We start from the raw sequence: 14,613 nt of genomic DNA, 5'->3' as shown, positions 1-14,613 counted from the left end.
CAAAAATCGGAATAAAAAGCGATCAAAAAAGTCACGTGCCCGAAAATTGGTACCAATAAAAACATCAACTTGTTCAGCAAAAAACAAGACTTCACGTGACTCTGTTGACCAAAATATGGAAAAATTATAGCTTCCAAAATGTGGTGACGCAAAAACTATTTTTTGCAATAAAAAGCGTCTTTTAGTGTGTGACAGCTGCCAAATATAAAAACCCGCTATAAATAGTAAATCAAACCCCCCCTTTATCATCACCTTAGTTAGGGAAAAATAATAAAATAAAAAAAATGTATTAATTTTCCCATTAAGGTTAGGGCTAAAGTTAGGGTTGGGATTACATTTACGGTTGGGATTAGGGGTGTGTCAGGGTTAGGTGTGCTTAGGATTATGGTTAGGGGTGTGTTGGGAGTTAGGGGTGTGGTTAGAGTTGGGATTAGGGTTAGGGGTGTGTTGGGGTTAAGGGTGTATTGGGGTTAGGGGTGTGGTTAGGGTTGGGATTAGGGGTGTGTTCGGGTTAGGGTTGGAGTTAGAATTGGGAGGTTTCCTCTGTTTAGACACATCAGGGGCTCTCCAAAAGCAACATGGCATCCAATCTCAATTCCAGCCAATTCTGCGTTGAAAAAGTAAAACAATGCTCCTTCCCTTCCAAGCTCTCTTGTAGGCCCAAACAGGGGTTTATCCCAACATATGGGGTAGCAGCATATTCAGGACAACTTGGACAACAACTATTGGGGTCCAATTTCTCTAGTTACCCTTAGGAAAATAAAAATTTGGGGGCTAAAATTCATTTTTGTGGGAAAATTTTTTTTTTTTATTTTCATGGCTCTGCATTATAAACTGTAGTGAAAAACTTGGGGGCTCAAAGTTCTCACAACACATCTAGATAAGTTCCTTTGGGGGTCTAGTTTCCAATATGGGGTTACTTGTGGGGGGTTTCTACTGTTTAGGTACATGAGGGGCTCTGCAAACGCAATGTGACGCCTGCAGACCATGCCATCAAAGTATGCATTCCAAATGGCGCTCCTTCCCTTCTGAGCTCTGCCATACGCCCAACAGTAGTTTACCCCCACACATGGAGTATCAGCGTACTCAGGACAAATTGTACAACTTTTGGGGTCCAATTTCTGCTGTTACCCTTGGTAAAATAAAACAAATTGGATCTGAAGTAAATTTTGTGTGAAAAAGTGAAATGTTCATTTTTTTTTTTTTTTTTTTTAAAACATTCCAAATATTCCTGTGAAACACCTGAAGGGTTAATAAACTTCTTGAATGTGGTTTTGAGCATCTTGAGGAGTGCAGTTGTTTAGAATGGTGTCATGGATCGCCCCAAAGCAGATTTCTCTTTAAAACATTTCCCACATTCTGAACATGAAAAAGGCTTCTCACCTGTGTGAGTTCTCTGGTGCTTAACCAAATCTGATTTGTGGTTAAAACATTTCCCACATTCTGAACAGGAAAAAGGCTTCTCTCCTGTGTGTAATCTCTGGTGGCTATTGTGAAGAAACCAGATTGTATCTTAATTACCTAGACAGCTACGTTTTTGCGAACTAATAAGAACTGACTTTTCATCTGTATATTGGCTTGTGCATTTAAGTGTTTATGTCTGGTGGTTCAAGAATACAGACTTGCAAACTGATACCATTTAACATACAATGTAAGTCTGTAATAGTGACTTGTACATAGTGTGCGTTTAAGCTTTGTTTATTGATGTGTGCTGATATGCTAATTGTGCATTGAATTCCAGAACTAGCTTGGTCACTTCTAAGGGTACCGTCACACAGTGCAATTTTGATCGCTACAACGGCACGATTCGTGACGTTCCAGCGATGCATTTACGATATCGCTGTGTCTGACACGCTACTGCGATCCGGATCCCCGCTGAGAATCGTACGTCGTAGCAGATCGTTTGAAACTTTCTTTCGTCATCTAGTGTCCCGCTGTGGCGGCATGATCGCATTGTGTGACACAGGTTGTATACGATGTGCGCACAGTAACCAACGGCTTCTACATCGCAAATACGTCATGAAATTATCGCTCCAGCGCCGTGTATTGCAACGTGTGACCGCAGTATACGACGCTGGAGCGATACTTATACGACGCTGCAACGTCACGAATCGTGCCGTCGTAGCGATGAAAATGGCACTGTGTGACGGTACCCTAAAGCAGAGAAGGAAAGATTGTGCAAATAGATTGAATGGTCAAGTAGTACTAGGTAATCTCATCACCATTGTTTGCCATATCTTGATGTTCAACTAAAGGACACTGGGTATAAAAAAAAAAACGACTCGGAGTTCTCAACTAGGGAGTCTGAAGTAATACAGAGCTACCAGCCGGACATTCTGCTAAACCACACTACAGAGAGAAGAAAGGACTGCAGCCAATTCATCATGGCACCATCACGAGGGACACTGATCTAGGATTCTATAACATACAACCTAGGGGTTTTCGGCTCGGGTTGGAAGGACACAGATCTGATCCAGTGACTATCTCTGCACCATGGATATGTTTGGAGAAAGCCAGGGTGGGGACCCGCTGGTCGCCTGGTTCCATGGAGATGGTCAGATAAGCCAGGTGGTGACTGTCGTGGCAACAGGCTTTGGTCCTTGTATGGACTATGGACAGTTCCTGGTCATCTCCCTATGCTTGTCGTTACCCCTTCTCTGTGCGTTCATCCACAGATGGAGTAGTGACCCTGGGAGCTCTGACATGTCAACTGGCTTTGGTCCTTGTATGGACTCTATGGACAGTTCCTGGTCATCTCCCTATGCTTGTCGTTACCCCTTCTCTGTGCGTTCATCCACAGATGGAGTAGCGACCCTGGGAGCTCTGACATCATGTCATACTGGAAATACATGGAGACGCAGTGATCTTTTATATGCGCCCATGTGACCCTGGGAGCTCTGACATCGTGTCATACTGGAAAGACGTGGAGACGCAGTGATATTTTATATGCGCCCATGTAACCGAACAATTCCAGCCATGGGGGGATTGTTCTGTTTGCTATTGTGTGTTGTGGTTCAATAAAGTATTGCCACACTGTTTTACCTTAACCCTGTGTTGTCTGTGTAGTGTATTGCCCACGGGGAGATAGAGCGGGCGTTCAGTGGTATGAGCCGTGGTCCATGCAGTCTTGCTAAAGACAGCCGGGTCAGCGGACGAGAGCACCCACTGACCCCGTTCTGTTACAGCTATCAAGATACACTTTCCGATTAAAACATTTCCCACATTCTGAACATGAAAAAGGCTTCTCCCCTGTGTGAGTTCTTTGGTGCGTAACCAAAGCTGATTTCTCATGAAAACATTTCCCACATTCTGAACACGAAAAAGGCTTCTCCCCTGTGTGAGTTCTTTGGTGTACAACAAGATTCCACTTCTGGTTAAAACATCTCCCACACTTGGAACAAGAAAATCTATTCTCTGCTGTGTGAATTTTTTGATGCTTAAGAAAAGATTCTTGGAGGGGAAAATTATTTCCATATTCTAAAAGTGAAAATGGTTTCTTTACTTTAGGACCAATTTGTTTTTTAATGCTTATTTTGTAACTTTGATTTTCCTTAGTAGTCGGTAATGAATCAGAAGACAGGACCTGTTTCAAAAGATCAGACGACAGATCTTTGCTGTGAAGGAATGATGGTATATCTGGAGTAATGGCATTCACTTCAATTGTATCCTGTGGGATCTCAAGATTATCTGATTTAAAAACTGAAGATGTCAGCTGCCCCTCTGATTGCCTGGTGCAGTCATCTGTTAAAAATAAAACCAATTAGTTTTCATAAAAAAATCCTTGAATTTTACATTATTTTAACATTTGTACGTAAACTATCCACAACATGACAAGTTATGTTGAATACGTAATTATTCACTAAGACAATGACAGCTCACAGTCTAATAGAAAACCTCATAGGATGAACCAGTAGAGCGTGGTGTTCAACTGTTTGTCCATTCTGCCTCCGAAATATAGAGTAAAAAGTCACCAAATAATGTTATGTTGAGGAAAATTACACCAATAAACCTTCTACTCATCTCCCAAAAAAACAATTCCATACTCAGGTCCATAATCTGTCAGTGAAAAACAGGTTTCTACATTACAAGTGGCTCAAAGGCTCTTGAAAAGCACCATGGCTTCAATACACCAATCCAGCAATATCCGCTCTCCCAAAGTCAAATTTTCCCCTCGCTTCTGAGCCTTGCAGTGTGCCCAAACCATATTTAGCATCCATGTATAAAGCACGTGTAAAGCGCCATGGAATAAATGGCGCTATAAAAATTAATAATGATAATAAATAATAAATTGCTATAATGATAAGAATCCACTTAATTTACAATGCGTGTGTCTCCTGGAGCACAATCTGGGCACTGTGTGTGGAGTAATAAAATGGCATATTTGCAATTTTCACTCTCCAACATCCACTGCGTGCTAATTTCTGGAAAGTGGCTCTGGGGTCAACATAGTCACTACTACAATACATTAATCCCCTGAGGGTTATAATTTCCAAAATGAAGTCAATTTATGGGGATTTCTACAGCTCTGGTTTTCTGCCATTTTCTCATATTAGGGCTTCTGCATATGGTATGTCCTATCTCCTCTGGGATCTGCTGCTGTGATGTCTGGTTCTGTTACCAGGCACGACCTTATTCATTCTACAGGAGGCACTGGTAATGGAGCAGACATCGAAACCAGAAACTCTGGGCGACGCAGGCTCTGCCCTGCCACTAAGATTAGGGTACCTGGGATTTGTAGTGCCATCCAATCTGGCAGTATGGATGTGTGTTGTCCAGCTCCCTGCTCCAGCCAGTTGGAAAGCACCACACCCTCCTAAAGCTCGAAGCATATTGCTGGACGCTGTCAGATACAGCCTTCTCCTCTGGTTAATTCCTCTGTGCTCCTCTCCAGGCTTGTTTATTTGTTTCCTGTTGTGACCTCAGCTCGCTTACTGACTACTCTTGTGTCTTCTGATTTTGTATTTTCTCTGCTCTCCTGGTACTGACCCGGTTACCTGACTATTCTTGCTACATCTCACATCACATAACATAAGGTAACACCATGGCCAAAGCCTAGGGGTCTCTGTCTGGCTAAGATCAGACCCAAGTAGAAGGGTTAAAGTATGATGAACAAGGCAATCCCTGGGATCTGTAAAATGGAGTAGATAGCGCCAAGTCCTTTCATGGTGGACATCTTTTGAGCTGCCAGGTGACCACGAACAGTGCCCCTAATGCATCGTATCTGCAAACTATTTCTGCAAGATCTGCAGTCAAATAGCTAAATAGCTTCTTAACCCTGCCATGTGCCCAGACAGTAGTGTACAATTGTATATAGGGTACTGTCAGATTCAAGAGAAATTGGAAAATAATCTGTAAGGTCCATTTGTTTCCTATTATCCTTTGTGACGAATTCCAAAGTTATCACTACAAAGTGACACACATCAGGTTCGAAAAATTGGGTCCTGATTAGGAACAAAAAAGGACTGCAGGAAGTGGTTAAGTCAAAGGATTTGAGCAGTAACTACTGTAGTCAAAAACTGTGACTAAAGACAATAACACATTTACTGAAATAATCAAACTCAACAGTCTTCATCAGTAATAAATGAGTAACTAGTGGTGAAACCTCTGGGGTAATTAGAGTATGGGGCTCTTTCAAGCTAAACTATTATAAGGACCAATGGTAGATGTCACATCAGTTTCAAGAAGAAATATTAGACATTCAAATACTTTTTTTATAACAGTTTAGAGCTGATGTGTCAAAGTTTGGATGGAGGAGAATGTTGAGGTCTAGAGGCAAAATGGTGATCACACGATTGTGATACAACCGGGCTATACAACCGATAAAGCAGCCATAGCCGGTGACTAAGAAGAATCTGTGACTTCTCTGCATTTAGTGGATACTACTTACCTGGGTAGTCATATGTAGGAATCTCCTCTTTACACCGCTCATCACCCCTCATATATGTCTCTGTAGTATTAATATAGGTCAGATCTTCACCCTGAAACAAATATTGTAAAAGTCACAGACCGACGAATAGAAAAGATAGTCACATCTATGATCAGCTCTAATCCTGCCATTAGTTCCGCCATCAGAGCATTACAGCCCTTACTGGCGAATAGGGCCTGGCGAGCAGAGGGGACCCGCAGCAGGTCGCCTCTTCTCTTTGGGCCCCAGAGGCTCAACTGATCAAGAAAGGCCATACGGGCCCCTGGGCCATCAAGGGAGGCTGCCATGACGGGGTCACATGGGAACAGCCAGCGTCACAGGGGGGGGGGGTAATAAGCATTATGGGGTTAACACGGGCTGCGTGGTGAGTTTTTTTTTAATTTGGGAAGGGGAGGGATCAAACAGGGGAGAATAGGAGGAGCTGTGGGGGTGGTGAGCTTGTCGGGCGGGAAAAGAGATAACCGCCTATTACACCTCGGTCACTTCACCGGATCGTTCACTCACCTGCCTGTTTGTGAGAGAACGAAGCTTCGGTCTGCCGACATGGAGGTGGACGCACTCCTGCAGAGCCTCCGAGACGCGGCCAGCACGCAGAGTACTGCGTGGCTGCAGCAAAACGTGAGCAGCCTTCTCCAGGGGGTGGCGGCTGGATCTCCCCAGGTCCCCACCGGAGGGCGCCGGCTGCGGCGGTCCCGGCCGCCGGCACGCCTAAGCCCTGACGTCCCCCCTCGGGCCCGACGTCGAATTAGGAGCCCCTCCGGGGACCCTCCAGCTAGTGGCGCGCGCCGCGGGATCACAGGGTCCCGAGGGCAAGCTGGGAGGAATCCTGGCACCCAGCGGGGTCCGCAACAGGGGGAGGCGTCGGCCTCCTCCTCAACATCAGGAACGCGCAGGGTGGCGGGACCAGGAACGGCCGGAGCCTCTGTGTCAGGTGAGCCGGCTCGGTGAGTGGCAGACAGGAGACGCCCGATACGGGGGCCCGCTCCACAGGCGCCTCAGCGGGGGTGCATCGCGGGCGGCTGTCAGCCGGCTCTAGCAGCGCCGTGGTTCCGGCTGCAGTGAGGGACAACAGAGGGTAGAGTGTAGCGCATGTCCTGGGGCCACCGGTCTGTGCTGCGCAGACATCAACCCCCCCTTCCACAAGCAGTGACCATCAGCGGCGGCAGCCCCCGGATAATGCAGGCTCCTACTCCCCGGCACAGACTGTCGCAGGTCCTCTGGGAGCGTCAAGGAGAGCGTCTATCAACAGCTTTCACATGGATCATGGAACATCAGACCACGGAAGGATGACGGAGGACGGGAGATTACATCAGGCTACTGGATCGTCGGCTGCCGGGTCCACAGCGCTTGGGCAGCTTGGTGAGGACACTTCTTTATATTATCCCCCTTTGTTGACTTTGCCTGGGAGTGGTAGTCAGGATGGGGTTCCTGGGGGGGTCAGCGGGGGGTTAAATATGCTTTTCCACGGGCTGAGAGAGTTAGCTTTCCTGTGGGGTTCTGGGGGTGGTCAGGTTGTTGCCTCCCCATCTACTGCTTGGTTGGGTGGTACGGGTAGGATCTCTGGGCAAGGGGGCACGTTTGGGGAGGTCTCTAATGTGCCGGCTAGGGATGTATCATCGGGAAGTTTAAGGAACGAGGGTGGGGGGGCCGATAAGGCCATTTCCTCAGCTACGGTATCGGCGCCTAGCCATGCAGGTGACACGGAAAAAGATGATACAGTGAGGTTAGATGATACAGCACGCGGTGAGGTCTACGTTTGTTTCGAAGGCCCTTTAGGCGCTCATCTTAAAAGCGAGATTAGGGAAAAAATATGGAAAGGGGAGTACGTGGAAATTTTTTCTTTGTTGCCCCTGGAACGGTTTAACTTAGACAGGCCGAGAAGAGATGAGTCAAAGAAAGAGGATGAAGAAAAGAGGAGGTACAGATTGATTCCGAGAACTTTTACAAATTGGCTTCAGGCATTTGCCATGTTGGCCAGTGTAATAGGTGAAAAGGCTCCCGAAAATTGTTCAGGATTATTTTGCTATATGGACGCTGTAGGTGAGGCTTACCGGAGTGTATGGTGGTTTAGGGTGGTTGAGATATGACGAACAGTTTAGTCAGAGGAAGGCAGTCAGGCCTAGCATTCGGTGGGACCATAAGGAAATAGCACTTTGGATGCGGGTGATGGTACCATCCAGAACAGGGAATAGCACTCAGTCCTTTCCCGGGAGCGCGGGGGGCTATAGCCAGTGAGGACATCCAACGGCCATGCAGAAGGGTTTGTGCTTCGCATTCAACGAGGGGTCTTGTAGATTTTCCGCAAAGTGCAATTTTAAACACGAGTGCACAATCTGCGGTGGCACACACGGATCATCGAAATGTTTCAGGGGAGGCAGACAGAGAGGAGCGGAGGGAGTTGAAAAAAGGGGTGACGCCAATTCGGCTGGGAGAGGTGGTGCATTATCTAAATAAATACCCAGATAGGATGGCGGCGAGGTTGTTGGAAGACTGTTTCAGGGACGGTTTTCGAATCCCATCTGTTAATGCGGCAGCAAATTTTTCTAAAAAGAATTTAAAATCGGCTAAACAGTTTCCTGAGGTTGTGACGGAGAAGTTAGAAAAAGAAGTCAGTCTGGGCAGGATGGCAGGTACGTTTGATTGTCCTCCCCTACAGAATTTGAAGGTATCGCCACTAGGTATAGTTCCAAAGAAAGAACCCAATAAATTTAGGATGATACATCATTTGTCCTTTCCTAGGGGATTGTCCGTGAATGACGGCATTGATCCGGAATTGTGCTCGGTGGTTTACACTTTTGATGCAGCTATGCATTGGGTTCGGATGTGCGGTCAGGGAGCCAAGTTAGCGAAGACAGATATTGAAGCAGCCTTCAGGCTTCTACCTGTCCATCCATCCTGATCGTATGCATTTGTTAGGGTGCTATTGGAATGGAGGTTATTTTGTTGACCGTTGTCTTCCCATGGGGTGTTCCCTATCTTGAGCGTATTTTTAAACCTTCAGCACCTTTTTGGAATGGGTGGTAAAAGACGTGTCAGGTTTAAATGCATGTATACATTACCTGGACGATTTTTTTGTTCATAGGGGAGGCTCAGACTGCTGACTGTTCAATGCTATTGCATTCAATGGAAAAGTTTGCTAAGAGTTTTGGGGTCCCATTAGCTGCAGATAAGACAGTGGGCCCAGTCACTGTTTTGAGTTTCTTAGGTATCGAAATTGATTTGTTGGAAATGGTTTGTAGATAACCAGCGAAAAAAATTGGCGAGTTGCGTGAAGAAGTGTTGAGGTCGCACAAGGCGAGGAAATTGAGATTACGTGAGGTACAGTCGTTGTTAGGCAAGTTAAACTTCGCTTATTGGATCATGACGATGGGCTGAGCATTTTGCAGGAGGCTATCATTGTCAACAACAGGTGTAAAATCTCCCGTTCATTTTATTAGATTGAGAAAAGAGTTACGAGATGATCTGGCAGTTTGGGCGAGATTTTTGGAGGATTACAATGGTAAGTCCATTTGGATTGAGCCGGTAATAGATGCTTTGGATCTGTTTGTCGCAGTGGTCAACGGATGCGGTTTCGGATTGTTTTTTCAGGGTTCTTGGTTGTTGGCCGAATGGCCTGTTTTTTGGAAGGAACACGGGTGGTCAGCAAATCGTGTGCTGACGCACTGGTTTCCCATTTTGGTGGCCTTGTCGTTATGGGGCAAGGTTATCATGAACAAAAAGATACGTTTCCCATGTAGGTCAGAAAGCGAGGCGAGGGTGATAAATTAATTGTCAGCGGATTCCCCATTAGTGGTTAAAATTTTTCAACATATGGTCTTTTTGGGTTTATCGTATAACTTGTGGATCGTAGCCAAAGTCAGGTCATTGGAGAGTAACCCAGTTGTTGTCGCTCTTTCTGATCTCCAGGAGGAACGTCTTCGAGAGATGGTGCCTCAAGTGAAAGCAGCGGGCATGGAGTGTCCGGTAGAGTTGTGGAATCTGCCTGGCGGGCATTAGATGGTTTATTGGTGAACTCTCTATCTGTCAGGACCTGGAAGCAATATGATCATGCATGGAAGGTCTGGGAAGATTGGAACGGTTGTATAGGGAAGTGTTTACAGGATGAACCCAGATTGCTTTTGTTGATTGGACACCTAAAAGAAAAGGGTTGGTCCGTTTCTAAATTGAATAAGATGCTAGCAGGGCTAGCTTTTGGTTTTAAGGCAAGGGGTGTCAAAGATGTGACAAAATCGTTTTTGGTGTGTCAGGCGTTAAAAGGGTGGAAAAAGGGTTGGAAAGTCGAGGACTCGAGACGTCCGGTTTCGTATGAGGTGCTTCTGGTTTTAGGCGCACAGTTGCCGACGGTATGCTTATCGCAATGGGAAATTGACCTTTTCAGAGTAGCTTTTGCATTAGCCTTTTTTGGTGCATTTCGCCTCGTGGAGTTGGTCAGCCCCTCCAAATTAATGAAAGGGGGTGTACGGAGGGAAGATGTTAATGTGTTTGGTGACAGGGTAGAGATTTTACTGCGATCTTCTAAGACTGATGTTTGGGGTAGAGGGTGCAAAGTGTCTTTGTTTGCGGTTCCAGGTTCCATTATGTGTCCAGTATTGTGCGCAAATAATTTCATTAAACGCGAGGGCGTTTTATCCAACCCCTTTCTGATACACGAAGATGGGTCCTTTTTGTCGTGATTCCAGTTTATCGCAGTGTTTAAACGGTGTTTGGCAGCTGGGGGTATTTCGTCCACAAATTACAGTGGACACTCGTTTAGGATTGGGGCGGCGACTGAGGCGGCCAGAAGAGGTCTAGGTGAAGAAGTGGTCAAGAGAATTGGTCGGTGGGAACCAATCAGATTCAGATCTTACGTCCGCCCGGATTTAGTGGATTAGGGTTTATATGCGTTGTGAAGGAATTTTTCTTAATTACGTTTTTTGTTGTTTGTTTTAGGCAATACATCCCGTTTGGTCTGGATTTTAGGACATTCTTTTGTGTTCTGGGCGGCATTGAGGGCAGAGGTTCGGCCCGACGGGCGGCAGCTGGGGTTCCAGAGAGATTCCGCAACGTTGCGTTGGATCGGGAAGCGCGGGATGGTCTGGAGTCAATTCTTGCCGGAAATTCACCGATTTGTACGTTTAGACCGGGCCCCGGATTCGGTGGTGGTGCATTTGGGTGGAAATGATTTGGGGAAAAGACCTTGCCGGGAACTGATAAAAGACATATCGGCACGTTAATTTGGAATCCGGAAAAGGGGAATATTGGAGGTCGGATGGGGTTCACTTGAATGCGGTGGGGACGGACATGTGGTGCTTGGCCATTCAAGAGGGCATTGAAACCGGACTGAAAGCTTGGAGGGACATAAATGTTTGAGGTGTCAGAACATTTATGTTGGTGGCGGGGGAGGGAGGTCCTCGGAGTTGGTGGAAAGGGCGTTGGAGGATTGCAGGGGGGGGGGGGGGGAATCTATATTGGTCCTGGACTCCCCCGGAGTGGATTATGAGTGGATGTGGCCGATCAGTCGGTGGAACGGATAATTATGGGACTTGGTATTGGTTTTGGCCGGGCTGGTCATTAGCTGCCTCCGAGCTGGTGCTTTGCGGCTGGGGGTAAGACTAAGCCTGGAGGCCAAAAGGAATATTAAAGGTGAACTTTGGAAATCCTTAATTTGGCGCTTCGAGGACCATCCCTTCCGAGTTTGGGTTGTTGTTTTATTTTTGTAATTGTATGTTAATAAAAAAGGCTGCTGTGGCCATTTAATCCAAGATTTGGTGTTATGTCATTTTTGGGTATTTTATTTAATGTTATTATAGGTTGGGGGGGTGGAATAGTTAAAAGTTGTGGGAAATAGGGTATAAGGTACCGTCACACTAAACGATATCGCTAGCGATCCGTGACGTTGCAGCGTCCTGACTAGCGATATCGTTTAGTTTGACACGCAGCAGCGATCAGGATCCTGCTGTGATGTCGCTGAATAAAGTTCAGAACTTTATTTGGTCGTCCGATCGCCGTGTATCGTTGTTTGACAGCAAAAGCAATGATACCAGCGATATTTTACACTGGTAACCAGGGTAAACATCGGGTTACTAAGCGCAGGGCCGCGCTTAGTAACCCGATGTTTACCCTGGTTACCAGCGTAAAATGTAAAAAAAACAAACAGTACATACTTACATGCGTCCCCCGGCGTCCGCTTCCCACACTGAATGAGCACCGCAAAGTGAAAGTACAGCACAGCGGTGACGTCACCGCTGTGCCCTGCTACTGCCGGCGCTCACACAGTGCAGGAAGCGGACGCCGGGGGATGCATGTAAGTATGTACTGTTTGTTTTTTTTACATTTTACGCTGGTAACCAGGGTAAACATCGGGTTACTAAGCGCGGCCCTGCGCTTAGCAACCCGGTTTACCCTGGTTACCCGGGGACCTCGGCATCGTTGGTCGCTGGAGAGCGGTCTGTGTGACAGCTCTCCAGCGACCAAACAGCGACGCTGCAGCGATCGACATCGTTGTCGCTATCGCTGCAGCGTCGCTTAATGTGACGGTACCTTTAGTCATCACAGGCGCTTGTGAGTCAAGTGTACCCCACACGTCATGCATCGTCAGACGCACGGCAAGTTAAAATCTGTTGCCTTGCGGGAGATCATAAGCTGGCAGCTGATGTCAGAGGGCACGTTGCCAGCGTATAATGACACTCACATATGATGGTACACACCTCAGATATATCAGGTGGAGGACACCGCTGGACCTCAGCCAGGTCAGGTTAAACTTTTTTTTTTGTAAAGCTGCAGTATGACGCTGCATTATACTACTATGGGGGTGCATTATACTATGAAGTGCATCATATCACTATGGGAGGGCATTATACTATGAGGTGCATTATACTATGAGGTGCATTATACTATGAAGTGCATTATACCACTATGGGAGGGCATTATACTATTATGGGGGTGCATTATAGTACTATAGAGGTGCATTATATTGCTAAGGGGATGCATTATTCAACTATATATGACTATGGGATGCATTATACAGATGCAGAGTTTTTCTATGAGTGGGCAGTGGTACTGTGGAAGGTTCGAGAGATGTAGACGGAGCTGGGGGGGGGGGGGTGTAGCCTGGGCAGAGTCCCAAGTGGGCCCGAAAGTTTTGCCAGTATGGGACACCGAAATTCCTGGTGGCAGCCCTGCCTGCCATCTGCACCGTTCTCATTACACAAGTATAAAACATATAATACTGGTGAATAAAACAAGACCGAGCACAAGACCTTCACAGCCGTCTACACATCAGAGGGGAGATCTCATGACACCTTCTCTCCATCTACCTGATGATCCTGAGGAACATTGGGATCTTCTTGTTTATAGTCCTGTGGAAGAAGAGGATTGGGACATCTCTCTGGTGTTGTCCTCCTACTGGATAGAACTGGAGGAAGCACATACAGGGACTGAATTCATTCTTTACCTACAGATAATTATAGGCCATATGTATTTAGTCCTGTCTATTACCTGGTGATGTGAGGGGCTGGGGAACCTCCATTATGATGTCCTTGTATACATCTTTGTGTCCTGCTAAATACTCCCACTCCTCCATGGAGAAATAGACGGCGACATCCTGACACCTTATAGGAACCTGACACACACAATGATACCGTTATCCCCAAAAACCTTCACAGTGTTACTGTATAATGTCCCAGCATTCCCAGCAGTGTCACCTGTCCAGTCAGCAGCTCAATCATCTTGTAGGTGAGTTCTAGGATCTTCTGGTCATTGATGTCCTCATGTATCAGGGGGTGAGGTGGAGGTCCAGTGATTGGGCTCAGGGGTCTTCCCAATCCCTCAGACACAGGGTCCTGACAGCGTTCACTAGAGGTCTTCTTCACTACTGTGTAATCCTGGTTATGGAGAGACATTAATAAATCTCACTACAGACATTTCCAGAGTCCTCACCTCTCCAGTTCTGCCCATCTGTTATTCCCATAGATAAGAATGATGTAATGTGACGTCATCAGAGTCTCTCACCTCTCCAGTAAGCCGGAGGAGGATCTCTAGGGTGAGGTGTAGTATCATCTCCGCCATCTTGTCTCTGTCCATATCCATCCTTAATGGGTAAATCAGGAAAATTCTCTTATATAGAAGATCTTCACTGAGAGGATCCGATATTGTAGAGACCTGATTGAGAAGATAAGTCGATGTAACATCATAAGAATCCTGTGTAATAATACAATTACTGGAGATAATAAGGGAAACACACGAGTGATTATTTTACAGTATTTAGTTTTCTTCTTTACATCTACTAATAAAACCTATATACACGGCTCAAAATAATAAAGGGAACACTAAAATACCACATCCTAGATATCACTGAATGAAATATTTCAGTTGCAAATTTTTATGCGTTACATAGTGGAATGTGTTGAGAACAATAAAACATAAAAATGATCAATGTAAATCAAAATGAATATCCCATGGAGGTCTGGATTTGGAATGATACTCAAAATCAAAGTGGAAAATCAAATTACAGGCTGATCCAACTTCAGTGGAAATGCCTCAAGACAAGGAAATGATGTTCAGTTGTGTGTGAGTGTGTTGCCTCCTTGTGCCTGTATGACCTCCCTACAAGCCTGGGCATACTCCTGATGAGGCGGCGGATGGTCTCCTGAGGGATCTCCTCCCAGACCTGGACTAAAGCATCCGCCAACTCCTGAACAGTCTGTTGT

The 14,613-nt window shown here is 46.1% G+C and overlaps 1 protein-coding gene across 1 annotated transcript in view; it reads right to left on the bottom strand.

Moving 5' to 3' along the window:
* The window catches only part of LOC143768231 (uncharacterized), a 57,559-nt gene that overhangs the window by 23,400 nt on the left and 19,546 nt on the right, over positions 1-14,613 (bottom strand). The window contains exons 2-3 of the mRNA XM_077256924.1: positions 13,916-14,065; positions 13,609-13,788 (exon numbers count right to left, since the gene is read on the bottom strand). Of these exons, the coding sequence (XP_077113039.1) occupies positions 13,609-13,788; positions 13,916-14,065 (330 nt within the window). The remainder of the gene's footprint in view (positions 1-13,608; positions 13,789-13,915; positions 14,066-14,613) is intronic.

This window comes from Ranitomeya variabilis, chromosome 4 (assembly GCF_051348905.1).
Source record: "Ranitomeya variabilis isolate aRanVar5 chromosome 4, aRanVar5.hap1, whole genome shotgun sequence".
Classification (NCBI taxonomy): domain Eukaryota; kingdom Metazoa; phylum Chordata; class Amphibia; order Anura; family Dendrobatidae; genus Ranitomeya; species Ranitomeya variabilis.
This window is presented reverse-complemented; position numbering and strand designations above follow the sequence as displayed.